This window comes from Sylvia atricapilla, chromosome 2, assembly GCF_009819655.1.
Source record: "Sylvia atricapilla isolate bSylAtr1 chromosome 2, bSylAtr1.pri, whole genome shotgun sequence".
Classification (NCBI taxonomy): Eukaryota; Metazoa; Chordata; class Aves; order Passeriformes; family Sylviidae; genus Sylvia; species Sylvia atricapilla.
The window spans coordinates 38,395,914-38,414,640 of record NC_089141.1 but is presented as its reverse complement, the minus strand read 5'-3'; the positions used below and the strand labels follow the sequence as shown (position 1 = coordinate 38,414,640).

The window sequence follows — 18,727 nt, the reverse complement described above, 5'->3', positions numbered from 1 at the left end:
ACGCTCTGCTTTTACTGGATAAATCCATAGCACCAGTCCCTCCACGTGTGGTTTCTGTAAGGTACATAAGGACTGTGGGCAGATGGAGAGGTTAGAACCCAGCCAATGTCAGGAGGGTTAGGCTTAGGGTTGGAATGTAAGAAAGAGAAGACAAGACATTGATTGACTATTTCAGCCTGAATAGTCTCAACTCATTTCAGGGATGAGGGTCAAGGTAAACCCCTGGTGTCCTCCCTGAGAAGTCCTTCAGTGGTACCTATGTCATGTTGTGCCCCTTTGCCCTTATGACTTTTCTGCCTTGTGCAAACCTAAAAATAGTGAATTTGGGTGAGGCGACCTGAGAGCTGCTGATTTTTATGATTCCAGACTGCAGTCCAGAACCTTTGAGCTGGATTTTTTGTAGTGGTAGTTGTTGACACAAATGTATGGACAGCGCAGGGAACCTGAATTTCATCTAAGGTGTAAAAGTACTAGTAGCCTAGGAATTGATCACAGATGACATTGCTAGCAGGTCCAAAAATAGAATAAGAGACTGAGTTTTGGAAGTGTCTCTTTCTTTGGCATGGGCTGCTGACTATCTTTAGTGTTGCCGGGCATCCCTTCCAGCTGTCCCCAGCCCTAGTCTGTGCTGTTCCCTTCACTCTCCACAGTCCTACTGTGAGCACCAGCACTCCTAGGATTACATATGTCTCTTTCAGGCACTGAGTTAATAAACACCATCATATCTGATCTCTAATTTATTATTTGTTTCCAGACACTTCTTTGACTGAAGTAAGTTCATACCTATAAGTTAATGCTTGTAAAAAAGTTTCTTAGAACAAAAGATCATTTTTAAATTCTTGAAAATAAAGCTTTTTAAAGATATTAATCTATTTCCCTTTCATATAATTAAAATAAATAAAAAAATAAAATTAAAGGTCCTATTACAAGATCAAATTACTGGAAATATTTTGGTGAAATCTGTGGGCTAAAGAGCTGATTCTCCATCTACATTAATATGCTATTTTCCGATGCTATAAATATGCCAGATGATACACTGAAGAGGGCCAAGGAACAGATCTGAACTCTAGCCCTGATCCTACCTGCTCTTATGTTGGCAGGCAGACCCTATCACAATTCCACAAGCCCCATGAAATAATGACTTTTCCAACCAATGCTTTGGCACAATCGATGGATTACTGTCAGGGCAGGGGCAAACCCTTACAGGTGGTTTGCCATGCCCATCCTGAAGGAGGGGGCTGGGAATGTAAGTGTGTGAATTTGAACTCTGCTGTACCAACTAGCCTCAGGAAACAGTTCTGTATTATGGACATATTCTGTGAGTCCAAATAACGGGGTCTGTGCTGAGGGCATCTTCCTGGCCTTTGTTACAGCCCAAATGTAATTTCAAGGACCAGCAAGAATCTGCTGACCTTGTTTACGTTCCATTTAATAATGTGTTTGAAGGCCTTTAAGCCCAAGTACTTGTCTTTAAGTTTTATTGGCAATATCACAACAGAAAGGAGCAGGGTGGTCAACCTAACCAGCAGTTCCTGCGTTATATGTGCTCTGGGTCACTGGAGTTCAGAGGAAACATTACTTCTCAAAAAATAAAGAATTGAGTGGATTTGTTGCTTAGATTGCTAGTTTTGCCAGTCTATAAGATGAATAGCTTTAACCTTTTTATTTTATTTTTAGACCGCAAAAAGTGTACTGAAATCACAGATTGTAGTCACTTTCATTCCTACACACAACTGGATTGTGCTCTGCTTCATTTCAACATCCTACAGCTTGCAGGTAGATGTTTGATCTCAGTGTTTGTATAACTTACAGTAGGCAGGCACAGTGCACTTGGTTAGCTCTTGGGGCACAGTCTTAAAGTACATTTTTTGTATTGTAGGGGAAGTTGATTTTCATTCCAATTTTAAAGGAGTTTCCTTACATGGTTTTGTTTGTTTTTTGTTTGTTTTGTTTTGATTTTTGAACTAATATGTGTACTGGTCAAAGGATTTTAATTAGCTCTGTATATGTTCCTAAGTTTCCAAGAGTATACAGCATTGACGCAGAGAATTAAGAGGACTGGAGCTTATTTTTTTTACCCTTAAAAAAATCACAGTGTCTGCTGACATCCATAACAATAGAAAACACTATTTGAGCACCAGGAGTGAAAAGGATAATAAAAGCAAACAAGAGTGAGTGAATTATTACTAAAATACCCAGAAAATAGCCATCATCTAAATCTACTAAAATCCTTAAGTGAAGATAAATGAGATACTACTGTAAAAAAAAATTTACTGTATTGATGCTTAGAGAGTACAGGTCTATTTGTAATATAACTGACACCAATACATTTTTTCTCCAAAAGTATATTTTATAGTAGATATGAAATATAAAAACATTTTATAAAGTACTTCTCTAAAATTATGAACTCATAGAATCATTTAGATTGGACAAGACCTCTAAGATTATCTAGTCCAATCATTAACTTAGCCCCATCATGTTCATCACCAATTCCTCAACCATGAAATTTTTGAGCACTTCCACAATTGGTGATTCCCCCAATTACCTGGGCAGCATATTAAAATACTACCCTTCTAGGGAAGGACTTTTTTCCTAATATCTAATCTAAAGCTCTTCTGGTGCAACCTGAGTCCATTTTCTTTCATCCTAATGCTTGTTACATGGGAGAAGGGATGGACCCCTGCCTCACTACAACTTACTTTAAGGTAGTAGTAGAAATTGATATCCATACCTCTATCTCTATCTCTCTATCTATCCCTGCATCCATCCATCTATCTATCTATAAATTTATAAATTATTAAGGGGACTAGGTGTGGTGAAATGATCTTTTATATGATAATTTAAAATAATTTCTATGCCTTTTATATATTTGAAATATTTTCTGTTTTAGAAAATGGTACATGTCATTAAATAGTACGTCAAATTCAAAACTTGAGCAAACTTGTCTGGCTGTTGCATTGCTGTAGTTTCTTGTCACAGACCTAATGATCATCTTCTAAGCTACACTCTCCCAGGCTTAGTTACCTTGTTCTGTCAACCCTCACTACCTTTGTACACACTTTTACACTACTTACACTGCAGAAATTCAAACACTGAGTAATTTTGGGACTGGTAGTCTTTGCTCCTTTGCAAGTAGGTGGAGATATTTTACAGAAAGAAAGTTTGGAGATGACCTCACTGCTCCATAGATTGCCGGTGTGTAATGCAGCACCCAGCACCTGTCTGAGTAATTTGAAACAAATATAAACTTACTGTTTTGGTTATAATTAATTGTAAACTAGCTTTGCAAGATTAATTTACAAGTAAGAGTTGATGGAATTAATTTGAAAACTTAATGTTACTGAAACCTGTAATGTGTTAGGCTAAAAACTTTCATTTGTTAAATAAGCATTAAAATCCTGGAAGCTTGGTTGCATTGATTAGGCACTGAAGCTTTCACTGATGTAAACCAATCTTTTTGCTTCACAGCTTTGTATTTCTAACTCAGTCATTATGCTTCTAAAAAGGAATGACATGCATGAAATGAGTAACTGTGAAAAATAGCTACTCTGGTGTCTGGGGTGCCACTATAATCTCTAAAAATATGGAGGTTTATATAACAAAAACCACTCTGTTTTAAATGTTTGAAGTCCCCATCCATATGAGATAAGTATTACAGCAAGTTTTGCATGGATCTTATCTGCAAGGAACTCTTGTACTCCTGGAAACTGCTGCTGAACCAGAACTACTACTCATCTCAGTGTATGTAAAAGGGCTCTCTACCTGTAATTGACAGGAATTACAGTCAGTATAGGAAGTATAGGAAGCCTCATGATGACTTCTGTGAAAATTAGACTCTTGTGTGTTGTTCCCAACTTCCACTATTTTCCTTTGCTGAACTATCAATGCTTTTCTCCAGTCAACCCTCCAAACTTGCAGAAGAAAGAGCAAGGAATATACAATAAATGGCTTTGGTAGGACATTTTTCTGCTCAAGCTTTTTTTTCTTGCAGCCTATGGCGAAACAGCGCTTCCAATGAGTTCATTAGAAGCAGTGTGTTTTAAGAGAAAAAGGATACTTTTTGCTAAAGTAAATGTAAGAAGTTGCCTTTTGCTCTTATCTATGACTTCTGCTGATGTTCTTCAGAACCTCCCTGTATAATAGATTTTGCACAAATGAGTTAAATAAACACAAACTGTAAACAAAATACTGTAGCTATTTGGATCCAATGTATGGGAGTAAGGGTCAACCCTTTCATGGGGTCAACCTCTTTATGATAAAAGTATTTCTTGTTCTAACCATCTCTACAGCAAAATGTAGTTGAAGCACGGGATCATTTAGATATCCTTTGTAGTGAAAACATGAAAGGACAGATAACTTCAGATTTCAAGAGCATAATGGAAAATAAGAATGTAATAAGAACTTTTTGGAAGCTATGCTTTAAAACACAAATTTATTCATCAAGTAGGCGTTGTCTCAAGAAAAACTGACACATTGCTGACTACAAGACCACCTGAGACATCTGTGAGAGGCAGGTCTCCTGGCTGGTAGTTGGGTGTTTGTTACCCATGTTTGTGATCATATCCTTAGTGTCAGAACATGACATGCATATTTATCCTGTATTAGAGCCTTCTGCTTAGGTAATCACTACTTTGTGAAAAATCAGTACAGAGACAGCTCGACTACTGGTGTGCCTATGTTAAGTGTAAAATCAGCCAAGCTCTAACATTTTGCTGTTCTGCTACTCTTCTGCTTAATATTCACTGCAATTTGAAGATCTGGGTGGATAAGTAAAGGCTGGTAGCCAGAAAATGTACACGACATGGGAAAAATATTCTTGGACTGATGTCAAGGAGAGGATTGATATTCATAAAAGTTATAAATCACTTATACTTCTTAAATGGCTCTTGACTTCATGTGCTGAGGAAAATATTTGTTGACTGTGTAGTGAGTATCTCTATTGTCCTGTAAGCATTCTTGTTTGCAATGCAAACAGGTATTCTGCATTTCCTTGGGTGAGCAAACAAGAGATGACATAAATTAAATGAAATCAGTTAATGACTTGGGTGTCAGGAATGTAAGTCCATAATGGTGATTTTTGTTGTATTTATTCACTCCTCTAAAACTATTTCTTTCTATCATCAGACATACCTAATTTCTGTCATGGGATTGCACGTGAGGTACCACATTTGTGCCAGAATAATTACTAGCTTCTGTGAAAAGCTGTTTTCTCTTCTAGATGTCCCTGAGATTTATCAGCCTATAGATATTCTGCTGTTATGGGCTCTGCTTCCAGAAAACATTGCAGAAAATTTACTACTGTCTCCATTATTGCCCCAATGGAGGGCAACTTGTTTTAGAAGGTGGCATGCTTTATTTAGCTTTTACAAAACTTTTTAGCTTTTTCCTTTCCAATAAACAGTTCAGTGTATTGGATTAAGCCATTGACAGAGATTCACCTAAAGGAACCTCGGTTCATTCCTAGAACAGGAGCCAATTCAATGAAAGAAGAAGATATTTGGGTTACAGGAGATGTATTAAATTGTGCCCTACACATCCAGGTGCTCATTTGTTTGTCACTTGATTTCTGTGCTCATGGCTCCTCTGCCTTAGAAAGAGACTTGAACATATCTTGATCCTACCTAACAGCCACCTGCAGCTATAGCATGCATTTAAGGAGAAAGTGTGATTTTTAGTTGTGGTCTGAGACAGATAAGAAGAGTTATCCTAACTCATAGATGAGCACTATAACTGCTGAGCTAAGTTGAAAGTGACTGACACTGCCTCTTCTGCCTTAAATCAGTTCTGGCCTTTGATCTGAATTTTCTCTCATCCTCCTCACATTCAGAGAGTAAAGGACTCTCTGGGGACCTTTACAGAATCAATGTGTGTATCTAGAGGCAATGGTGAATCTCAGATGAATAAAAGATCATGACTTTTTTTAGGCACCTAATAACAAGAACAACCTGATAATGAATTGAAGAGAATTTCTTAGAGCTATATTTTGGAGAGGAAATACTTTTGCAAGTTAGATAGTAGTTTACCTGAATATAAACAGATGATGCCAGTATGTCAGGACAGCCCACCCTTGAAGGTCACTGTTGACCAGCATGAGACTACCAAAATACTTCTCACTCACAACCCACTCCAAGAATAAAATGCAGGAACATTTAACTTGGAAAGTTAATGTACTGCCTGACAGGTCCAGCCACTGGCAGAACATATCTTCCTAATGAAACCCACATTACTGGGACCATTAGAAAAAAATGCTAGAGATCAATAAAAAGTTTTTCATACTTTAATATACACAATTTAATCACATTTTCAAAGCACTTAGAGAAATATTTGGAGGGTTTTTTGAGTAGTTAGTGCTGACGGGACTTTAATCTTGATTTTGTCCAAACATGACATAGAATATATTTTTTTTTATATTCTTTTGATATGTTCCTGAAATGGATCCACTAGGTCACAATTATTATTCAAAAAATATTAGCTATGTTTTTGACTGAAAATTATCTAAATTCAAGACTTGTAATGCAGTGAATTTGAAAATTTAAATTTTGAGTTAAAAAAACCCCTTATTATAGAACATTATAGGAAGTTGCAGAATAGAAACTTGCTGCTGTTTTTATTTCCTTTGTTTTTCACACACACACATATTTATATGAAGCAAATTCAGGAATCTTCCTGCACCCTTAATTACTTAATTCTTTTGAGTAATTAGATTCGAAGAAATTGAGATTTACTTGACACTGTACATTCTCTGCTCTTCATGTTGTCTTTCATTAGTGATATTTTTGGAATTTAACGTTCACTGTATAATGCAGAGTGAAGAAGAACAAGGGCAAAAATAGTGAAATTTCTTGGCATATATTCAAGGCAATTTTCAATTTTCATCAAGTAGTAAAAATGGTTTCAAAACAAATAAATATTGTTTAAAGATACTCTGTGTCTTCTCCACAATAAATTATACTGAGACACTTCCTTGAAAACACAATGGTGAATGTCTGTCTGTTAAAGATCAAGATGTTAATTTCAAGCAACAGAAGTCTGCAAAATTTTTTTTCTGCTTCCTCCCTCTGAGGAGGCTGCAGCTAGCTGTAGTACTCTTCCAAGTCACTTGTAATTAAGTTCTGACAAAAAGCCCTTTGACTAAAAAAATAGTGTACCAGTTTAAGTTTATACTTCAGTTTAAATTTAATCAAATTGCTGGTGGCAGTAATTCTGATATTTATGAATATCTAAAGGAGGGGGAATGAGATTATTTTAATTTAATTTATTCTCCATGTCCAATTTATTTCATGTAGGAACATTGTAAGATGAATAATTTTTCAAGAAAAAATATACAATGATTTATTAAAATACCCTATGAACTCTATGATAAAAGTAATGATTTATGTCACTGGCATTTTCTGCAGAGGCAAAAGGAGAGAAGGTAAGGTCAGAGCAAGGGTGTGGGGTAAGTTTGCTTATATCAACATATAGAAGAATTCATAACAAAGCTTCTGCTATCTCAGTTTGACTACAGGCTGTAAATGTAACATGTAAAAGAAAAGGATGCTTTGTAATATGCATAAAATGAAATTATTTTAACTATAAACTGTACTGGAAATAAAGAATAATATTTGGCTTTGGATTACAAACTTTACTGCATGAGTTTTCTTCATAGAAGAAGACTTTGTCAGGTGGAATTCTTCACAGTTAACTGAAGTATTTACTGAAACATCTGTTTCTGCTGGTATCTTCTCCTAAGCAATGTCCAGCATCACCGGAAGCTAAATACAAAGAAGTTTGAAAGGTGCTGCAATTCAAGATCATCAGTGTCAAATTGCACACTAAGAACACTCTACAGGCTGAGATAGTGGAGAAAAAAATTAGAGATACTGAAATTAAAATTAAGTTCCTGTAAAAGTATGAGGAGAGATAGATTAGATTCTCAATAAATATTTTTGATTTCTGCTGTGTTGAAGTCTGTAAGGACCAGTCATTCACAATTCTACACTGCTTTAAATGCTTTCTGCAATACAAAATAAAATTTCTTGTTCTGTCTTAAAATTATCCAGTTGTAGAAACAGGAAAAGGAGAAAATTGTAAGCAAAGTATATTTGAATTCATATTCCAGTACAAAGCAATTATAAGCTTTTACTTCAAAAGCATGGTGACATGGTAATGAGACTCACATAAATGCATCTTGATACCTCTTACAATGCCTTTTTAAAAATTTAATCTCAGATCTCTTCCTCGGAGAAGAATTTAATTTCTACAGGAAACTCAATAAACTAATTTATATAACCACTATTCTTAAAAATAGTTTTGTAATCAGTCTATCCTAGATAATAACTAAGACCTTTTTATGACAAAAGTTCAATTTAAAGTTGAGATTGCCTTGCCTATCCATAGAGCCTCCAGCTCCTGTCTGAGAGAGACAAAGGTGACACAAAAGGCCTTGCATACCCCAGAAGGATGAATTAGATTTCATAAGGCAGCTGAAATGGTATTACATGGTGAGTCAACTGAATACAACCATCCCAATAGTGCCATAGCTCATAGAAATCTGATGGTCCTCAAACTGTTTTTATGGAAATATTTAACTATTACTTTCATGAAAATATGAAGTACCCTGCAGTCAGCCAGAAACATGCTTTATCATTTAAAAAATATATATATTTACCCTAAAAGTGGTGAATAAGAACACATCAAGTCTAAAGATATTGCAGAATGTGGTAAAATAATTATTTTTGAAATATTATAATACCCACATAAATTTGATTTTTTTTTAATCTGGAGTTTTTTCAAACATTAAGAAAATATCTACCGTGATTTATTATTTCAAAAATGTGTCATCCACAGTAAGGTTGCCCAGCTGTGCTCCCTAGCAAGGATCCATCTCTCTTGGCACTGCAGAACCCACCAGTTGTTATGCCAGTAACTGAATTAAATCCTCAGAGCCCCTCAGGCACTGAACACACGTGTGTATGCACACACACACACACACACACACACACACACACACAGAGGCAGTGCAGACCGCAAAAACACTCTGCTTAATGGAAGGCACAGATGGTGTTGATGCCCTGCTTTACTGTAAACTACTTGGGATCCTTGGTATGATCTGGGATCCTTCAGGAAAAGGACTCCATGTTCCTGTGCATAATCAGGAATGTTCAATCATGGGTGAAACAATTTAACAGATTATAAGACTGGGCATAAAGATACAGTGGACAATTGGTGGTAATAATTCTATGCATGAAAACACACAAATTCTTGTCATATTATGGGACTTCTGTTTCATTGTTCATATCTATAATTTTACGAAAGGCTGCATGGGCACCCCTCTTAGGAAATGAATGGATGTTCCTAAACTGCTAAAGCTGAAAGAATGGCTTGACCATAAGATGAAATGCAAAACATCACACAAAATAACAATGAACTCATTATACTTACCTTACACAGGTCTGTGAAGGCTAATTGTCTGCATTTTAGCTAATCTGGTAATATTAGTAATATTTAGCTAATCTGGTAATATTAGTAATTATTTATTGCAAAGGTAATGAATACCTTTGTGCTGTTACCTCTCTTAAAACTGTCTATTAACCCACTGTCCTTTGTTTCTCTTTGCAATGTGTGCAGGTCAGTTTACGGTGAAACTGCTTTCAAAGGAAGCAGGTTAATCACAAATTGCTTCAATAATGTAAAATCTGAAGACCACTTCATGGCAGAGGCATCCCTGGAGCTCACTTATAAATAAGTCCCTGGTAGAACTGTGTGTGGTGATTGTGTTTTCAGGTGTGAACCACAGGCATACTCACCCCTAACAAGCAGCTCTGTCTCATCTGACACGGTGTCCGCTGCAGTCTGGACCCTGCAACCATATCTCCCAGCGTGCATCAGGAGGATGTTCCTGATCATTAAATCTGCAGAGGACGCTTGCTGAAACAGGGATGAAGTGCCAGTTTAAATCTCAGTAAATCTGTATTCAGGGTAGTTCACAAGAATGTTTTTTGCACAGTTTGAGCAACTCTTCAGTGAAGCTTTCATCCTACAAAATATGTGTCCTAATACCCTCTTGTGAGGATTATCAGAACAGTGCATTTATACAATTATTAATAGGGATTAAAGAAGAGAATTTCAGGTTTTTAATAACTTTGACTTTGCTTAAAGCACACTGTGCATATTTGCATGCTCAAAGAGAATTATTCCAAGTAGCACAAAGAAATTCATTAAGGAGATGAACAGAAATACTTCGGATGCTATCCGTTGTATTAAAAAAAGTCATCTTAGAAATTAAGAACTTTCTTCTTCTCCTTCTTTACTGCAATGCAGTGATACTTGGAATATGGCATGCTACTGTGCTGAAATTAAGATAACTTGAAAGATAATATTGATTGATTTGTTATTAATATAGAAGAAGTTAGTGCTAAATATGACTGAGAAAATATGAACAGATTCTCATAATTCCTGATGAAATCTGTATGTATTGAAATATGGAAAGTGTAAAATCTATATAGAGAGTATAAAGAGAAGAATGAGTTCAAATTTTCATTTTTTAGAATTCTATCCAACAGTCATTACAATTCCCCAAAGTTCACTTTAAGAAACATTAATTGAGTATAGGCATTTCCCTTCTCAGAACTGGTCTACTTTGCTAACTAAGGAAACACTGACAGTCTTTCCTTGAACTATATATTTCTGTCCCACAAAGTGGTTCTAATTTGAGTAATTGTGATCCTGACTGAATAGAATTGTACCCTGCACTCAAAATAAAATCTTACTAGGGATGTAAGTGTTGATACTTCTCGAGCTGTGTTGGAAATCTGTCACTGAATTCACCTAGATTAATATTTGCCTATTTCTTGGCAGATACTTATTCTGTGCTCATGTAGACAGACTCAGATCTTTAGCCTTATTCATCAGCAAGCTACAAGCTCACACTTTATAACCAGTCATTCATATGTGACCTTGTTCTTTGTAGGGTTGCATTTCTTGTCTGCTCCCATCTGTTATTTTCATCATCTGCTATATTGGTAAAATGTCCAATTTTGTACCATACAATCGTCATTTGCATACTTCTTTCTTTTATGCCAAGGTCATTAATGACAAGATGAAATAGGATTCATTTCAAGATCCAATCTTTTATAATTCAGGGGTTTTTTTTAAGGCAGAAGGGTTCCTTTGCAGCATGTCTTGACACACTTCTTCAGTCAATCTTCTCTTCATTTACATTTTTTGAACTAACTTGTCGTAATATTCCATGTAGCATCAAGGCAAAATATTCAAATGCAAAGCAGAAAAAAAGATGTGGAGACATCAAGGCTGCCTCTGAGGCCAGAGTGAATATGGGCATGATCTATAGCTTAATAACCCTGTAGATCTAAGAGCGTGATTACCGTGGGAATGTTTTGCCTTCTGAAGTAGTCTAGATAATGATGTTGCTGAAGGGAAAATACTCAGACCAGTCAGGCCATAATGCAATTCTTATATTTTTTCTCTGGCATGTGAGAAATCACAGCAATGGAAAAGGATATCTCAATCCTCTAGAGCTCAAAATGCAAAAGAAAGCCTACACTCCTACCAGGTATCAAATTCAAGATATACATTTTTTTTAAAGTTATGTAACAGTAGCATTTACTAGCTATTGAAATGGGTTGCTAAAGATCATTAGTGATCTTGGTACAAAGCTTTAGTTATTAAAAGGATAAGACCAGAACCAGTCCACATTTGTCCTCTCTTGAGGGTGATTTACATCTGATGGGTATTTTGTTGTTAAGTGTGAGGAATAGTGTAATGTATAGCAACTGTCTGATTTCATTGCTCAGGAGCTGTTAAAAAATTTGCCTGCCACTCTAACATCCAGAGGGCTCATGAATGTGTAAATCCTGATATTCTTATCAGGAAATATATATGTATTTCATCTGCACACCTGTGTAACTGGGCAGACAAGGAGCAATTGAAAGAATCACGGCTGTAAGAGGAGAGCAGTGCAGTACAATAGATCTCTATGAAACACTTTTATTACAACATAACAGGATGTACAGCCAGCATTCCTGAGGATGGGTGAGTGGATTAAACTCACTGTGTTTAATACAGAGATGTATATGCTCAGACACTGGATTCTTGATCATAATAAAGAAAATAATGATACATTTTAGCTTCCATTTAGATAAGTAGGAGATATGTTTGACAACGGGCTCTAAAAAAAACTCCAGCTGCATTACTGCTTTTCAGCAGCATTTATAAAGTGGTCTTTATTAATTTTACAGACTCTTCCAAATCTTGGAAGATAAATTATTTGTTCATTAATTTATCCTGTAATGAGAGACTCTAGGCCACGAAAAGTTCTGGGGGAGGTTAAAGTGATGTGCTGGCATTCTAAGCCTTGAGAAAATTTCTGCACCTTGTCATTGTAGTTGCTACTTAAACTTGAACAATTACAATCCAGTTAAAAAAGAAAAACCTACTAAATGGGAATGCAGCAGAGACTCCTTTAAGAAAAACATCTAAGGTCAGAAACTTTCTTGTGCTTTTAGACTTCTGTCAGTGGAAAAAGATGTGACGCTTCAGCAAAGCAGAGACATTCACTTTCCCTTGGGGGAAGACAAAAACTGAGTGATATGGATGCAGTGTAGGAAGGTCTCTCTCATCTGGGCTAACATGATTTAGGACAGCCTGGTGTATCAGCAACTTTGTGGTCTCAATTTTATTCAAAGTTGAAGTTAATGGAAATAAAATTTCTTTGTCTAGGTCTAAATTTTGATGCTATTAAGTGTATGTTTTCAAAGGCTGCCTTTTATTTCACTGATTTTATGCCCTTTCATAACAGGGAATATTTTGCAAAAAATGTGTTATTTCCAAGTAGCATTTTATTGGAAAAATCTGTATTCCTTGGTGTTCTGAGCATCATCTATTGTCCATTTAACCAAGTATCAATACCTTAATCTGCATATAAACTTCTACTCTGTGAAATGTAGATTGTAATTTACTGAAGCTAAAACTTGAAAGAAAGCAAAACAAAACTGATAGGTTCAACAACCAACTTTTACTGATTTTCAGGAAAGCGAAGAGTAACCTTCAAGGTCAGCATCAGCTGCAGACCTGCTGTACACTGTTGATATTTATTAAGCAGCAAATAAATAATAATAGAGGTCAGAATGCTATTCATCATGACTAATGTTTCTCTCCAGGACTGCAAATTATTGTATCATTCATATTATGCTCCCAAGCATCTCATTCATCTAGTTCTGGGCAGCTCCAAAGCTGAATGATGTGTCAAGCTATGGCCCTCTCTGCTTCAGTGTGGCATGTTGTCTGAGGTCATAGTCATGTCTGCAATGTATCTAATTAGCTTTTCATATAAAGTATTGCTTGAAAATACTTTTTTTAAAAAAAATGGTGCCACCTGTGGTTTGGCATTTGCTTTTGATGTGGAAATACTTCCCCAAATTCAAAAAGGTTCCAAGGAGCACATAGCATGCATGCTTTGCTCAGTTGTAATGACATCAGTCTGACAAAAGAAAATGCATTTGTCTTTTGCACCCGTCCTAATGTTGGGGGATATTCAGGAACAAAAAAAGAAAGAAAGAAAGATAATTTCCAGTGAATTTACTGTTGGGGAATTAATACTCTTTTACCCCTCTCAAATACCCACAGAGAGGAACTTGTGTGCGGAGTTTTTTTTTCTCTTTCCATTGCATAAATCTTAAGAGGTTGTTGTGGGAGCCTGGACTGATACTAGTTAATTACTCAAACAATCAATCACTTAACTGCCCAGGTGCAGAAGGTGTGCAAACCACAACCAGAGGCTACAGCTGGGTGTTGGATAAGGGAAGAGGCTGATAAGAGGGAGATGCTGCAAGCTGAAGTACTACTTTTTATCATGCCAAACTCCTTACAGCAGTGACTAGCTGTGGAAATTCCCTTCCAGAGAAGTAGCAGGACTTTCACACAGAGGCCAAAGGAATTCACCCCTTCTTGTGGGCCACGATTGACTCAGTTTCACTGATATAAGAGGCAGCTGTGATGTCTTAGTCTGAAAAAGTGTCATAAACCATCAGACTCTGAAAGTGTCCCAAAGTATTACATCATCTACTGTAAAATTCCCTGTCCCAGGGGCAGTACTTGGGCATGCCCACCCAAACCTGAGTAAATATAACCCCAGTGTATTTTAGGTTTCTCCCACCACTGATGGCTCAAGACAGTAACAATCACTTCGACTAGATGGGACCCTCACCACTGAGAAGACCAGAAGAAGCGAATCCATGCAGTGGTGATATATCTTCTGTCTCTCTGTCATTCTCTTTCTCTCCCTGCCCCCACTCTCTTTTCCTATTTCTTTCTCTCTCTCTCCTCTTCTCTCCCTCACATTTATTGTTAAATGAAAATCCCTACTAATGACTTAGACATATGGTCTCGTTTGCACCTTAATTTCGGCAAAGACATCTCTCTAATTTTAATAACCAGATTTTAACAGTTGTGAGTTGCTTTGCAATAAGCAACTTTTACATGTTTCTTCCTTCAAATGAAGAGAATTAAACTTATTCTTCCTGTGAGAGTGAGTTCATTGTCCTGAGCCAGTTGCTAGGAAACCTCTCTGTTAATCTGTCCATTTGGTGAGTTTTTATCTCTAAACCAAGCTGGTCCATTCAGTGTATCCAACCTTTTCTTCTGAAGACTTTGCACAAGAACAATTTCTAATCTGCCTGCATTTGAAATGGAGCTCACAATTACACCCTAGAGCATTTTCTTAACATCTAGTAAGTCTTTTGTTCCCTTCTCCCTGTCTCTTCCATGAAAGAATTAAACTTGGGTTGATTATTACATAATTTATCATATATGCTCAAACTACAGAACCACAGGTGAAAAATATATATGAAATATCATTATTTTGTCATTGTATCAAGCCCAGCTTTCATTTCGTCTGCTTCTAATGCTGCTCATTTTCCACATTCATTGTCATACCTCCCTACTGCACTCCAGCTGCAGTTCTTTGATTGTATCTCTGATTTATCTTGGAAAGAGGGACAAAAAGCCAAAGAAGTTCATAATACTAGGTAGTTGATAGAGATGACGTATTGACCCACAGCTCTCAACTTCTGCACTGCAAGGGCTTGGGGACTGCCTCTTACTGGGCAGAGGATTCAGGCTGGGAACTCAGCCTGGACAGCATGCAGTGAAGACTGTCTTTGCCTGGGAAGAACGCGTCTAAAATGGGTAATGAGAACATTACAAATGATCATGATTCAACAAAAGCTTAAATCAAAGGGAAGAAAAGAGTGGGCAAACACTGCCTACTATTGCAGGAAAACTTTTATGATGAAAGCCAAAGTGGAGTTTGAGCCACTTTTTTACTAAGACTACAGGGGTTTATCAAGGTTTGCTGCCTGTCATCTAAATCTCTTGGCAGTGAGAGGTGAGGATGCTTTCCTACAAAATGGTTTTTATACAGAAGACAGTGCTTGAGAGGTACTAAAAAAAAGATTCTATTCTGTTTAAACTGAGAACAATAAAACAACGCTGAATCAAATAAAAAGGACTGAGATTTGATCCTAAACTAGAATGATCTGTGTTGTTAAGGTAGCTTTTTCAATTTAAATGATCATTTAAAATATATGGGTGTTTTTACATATAACACAAAGGTTAGGTGAATTCCTGACTCATATATTACTTCATTTAGCAAAATAGCCTTTATTAATGAAATCCAGTTAGATTAGATTGAAAATTTACTTCACGGTTGACTTTTGTTATATTTGATTGGCAATGGAATTTTTTCTTTGGTGAGTTTATGTGAAGCAAACTAATGATTATACAGAATAAACCTATGGCAGTGTCATATTTGTACCATCAACAGTAAGTGAGAACATGAAATACAATAATGGTATTTTAAATAATACTGACAATTTATATGTACATTATGATGGATTGTTGGCTTAAAGCCAAATGTTTTTCCATACTGTGTTTAGGGCAATTTAAATATCATTTCATATGAATTCTCAGGTTTGAACATATAAACTACATCTGTCTACTGCTTGTGATGATTACAAATTGCAAATATTTGATCTTCTAAGAAGCAGAAGATTTCTTGATTGATATATTGATAATGGAAAATTATACTCTGAGCTCTGTCTTTAAATCACATAAGCACATTTGGAACAAAGAAGATGAAATCATTGTTATCAGTTTTGTTGTGATTAATGGTATGTGGTAGATAATAATGGTAATATGGCACTATCCAGGCTGGTGCAGATTGACTCAGATATATCTGATAAAACACAACTTGCATTTTTCATGTCTATAAGAAGTTAAAAAGATGGCTTTAGGCTTGTGAATCGTTAAGAATCATCCAGGGCGATTGCAGACCCTTAGAGTGACACTATTTCTGAACAGTTTGCATAGACAGGCAAGAATTATGAAAAGAGTTTTTCATAATTGTTTTGGTGAGCACTAATCGCTCTGAGTGGATGCCAGAGAGTGATGGAGTGTTGAGAGTGGATAGGGAGAATTGGAATCAACTTGAAATGCTTCAAATGCATCCCAAGTGCATCTTGAATTGCTGCAAATGATTTTGGTTAATTCCATTGAAAGAAGGTAGAAAAAGAGATAAAGTTAAAAGAAAATCAGCTGTCAGTTGGTATGCCATGTTCTGGGGTAGTTTTGTGAAATCAAGGAATTAACAAAAGCATGGAAAAAGCAGTGAGAACGGGAAGGAATGAGAAAAGAGATGGGATATAAAATGGCAAGCTTCAGGACAGAAAGGCCCACTACACCCCTGTTGTTAAATCCATGTTCTGTATTTCAGATTTTATTACCATGAGAAAAAAGGAAGAAAATCCTTCTAGAGGCTCCCTCCGGTGCAGTAGGTGACAATGAAAATGATGATCATGTTTTGCCAGGGTTTTTTTGCCCCTAGTGTTGTATCAGTTTCTTGTGGACTTACTTAAAATTCCTATTTGCTAATGTTAATTGGAATATGTTAATTAAGAACAGTTGTTACACAACAATTGATTGTTAAGATTCTTAGCATGTATATTGTTGGATAACATTTATGAAGTATTTATGTAAACGTTATCTACTGTGCTGCATGCTGTGTCTTGATTTACCAAACAAGAGACAAAGAAAGGGGGCAAGAGGTAGAGGTGAGTTTCAGGACAATGAAAGTTTCTTCCCATGACACTGCTCTGTGATGATGCAATTGATGTTTGCAGGTGTAAGGCTTCAAGAATAAAACCAGAAGATTGGGAGTTTAAGAACTGAAATGGAGAAGTACTTTCAGGAGGGCTTTGGAAAGCACTGCTACAGCAGCTGAGGAGAAAGGTTGCAGAGCTGCAAGTGTAAAATTGGCAGCAGAGCTCTAAATGGAAGCTTCGTTAGGAACTGATATTGATCAGTTGTTCAAACAATCGACTCTGCTGTTATAGCCCAGATTAACACCGTTCCAAGCAGTTAAATGATCCATCAGCTCCAAGTAAATAGAGGGAAAAATGGACTGTCATGAAATGTCTTTTATTTATCCCAAGATTTTGTGCATTAGAATGCTTTCTGTAAACAAGAAAAGGTACAAAATACCACAATGGGACAAATCAATACAAATTATCTGACTGTATTTCATTACTTATTTCAATATTTTTTAATAGAAATTTGCCAGGAACATTAGGAGGCTCAGGTTTTCCAAAATTATTGGTTACCTCCCTTGTCTAAAATAAAACAAAATAGAAGAGTTCATAGAGTTGTTAAGGTTGGAAAAAACCTTTAAAACCATCAAGTCCTGCTGTTAACTCAGCACTGCCGTGTTCACCCTTAAACCATATTCTCAAGTGCCACATCCACATTCCTTTTGAACATTTCCAGGATTGGTGATTTCACCACTTCCTTGCCAGCCTGTTCCCATGCATTACTACCCCTTTAAGTGAAGAAATATTTTCTAGCATCTAGTCTCAATCTCCCCTCGTACAACCTGGTCACTTCCCCTCAGCCTGTCACTTATAACCTGGGACAGATCAGGAGAACAGATCCCCACTACCCCATTACATCCTCCTCTGAAGTAACTGTAAACGGCAAGCCTCAGCCTCCTTTTCTCTAGGCTAAACAAGAAAAGATGTTGCTTATCATTTCTGTCCCTTACGCTCTATTAATAGCCAAAGCCACAAACACTTGCATGTAACAATTTACATACACTTTTTGATTCTAGGAAGTGTTTGGAGTGTCTCTTTCTAACACAGCATGAAATAAATTCAATCAGTTCACTAGAATTGTTTATTGCTTCCTGAGAGCAACACATGGTAAAGTGCAGTATTGCACTGTGGTCTTTGTTGTGTTGGGATTTTGTTTGTGGTTACCAGTCACAGAATTCAAATTCCAGAAATCCTTATTCCATTTAGTACCCTAATTTACAGTAGCTATTTATTAACCAGAAGATGAGATTTAAAAAAATAAAAATTAAACTTCCCTTGATTGCTCAAAGAGGTAACTGCTGTAGCATGACAAGTGGGCAAAACCTGGTAATGAGCATAGGGCTGAAATATCTGGAGATTACAGTTGACAGTAATGGCTGTGCTCAGCCTCTTCCAGCAGCAGGAATGGATTGCAAGAGACAGTGAAACAAATTGGTAGCAATGACTCTGATATGGAAGCTTTACCCTGAACAGAAATTCACTGTGCATGGAGCTTGTCACCTTCTGCAAGGCTTATGACAACTATTGGTGTTTTACTCATGTGGGGAGGCAGGGATGTTACGTAAAACCCCTATTTAATTAAC

The 18,727-nt window shown here is 36.6% G+C and overlaps 1 protein-coding gene across 1 annotated transcript in view; it reads right to left on the bottom strand.

The window, feature by feature from the left end:
* The window catches only part of CNTN5 (contactin 5), a 605,619-nt gene that overhangs the window by 45,715 nt on the left and 541,177 nt on the right, over positions 1–18,727 (bottom strand). Inside the window, exon 16 of the mRNA XM_066312958.1 lies at positions 9,789–9,909. Within this exon, the coding sequence (XP_066169055.1) occupies positions 9,789–9,909 (121 nt within the window). The remainder of the gene's footprint in view (positions 1–9,788; positions 9,910–18,727) is intronic.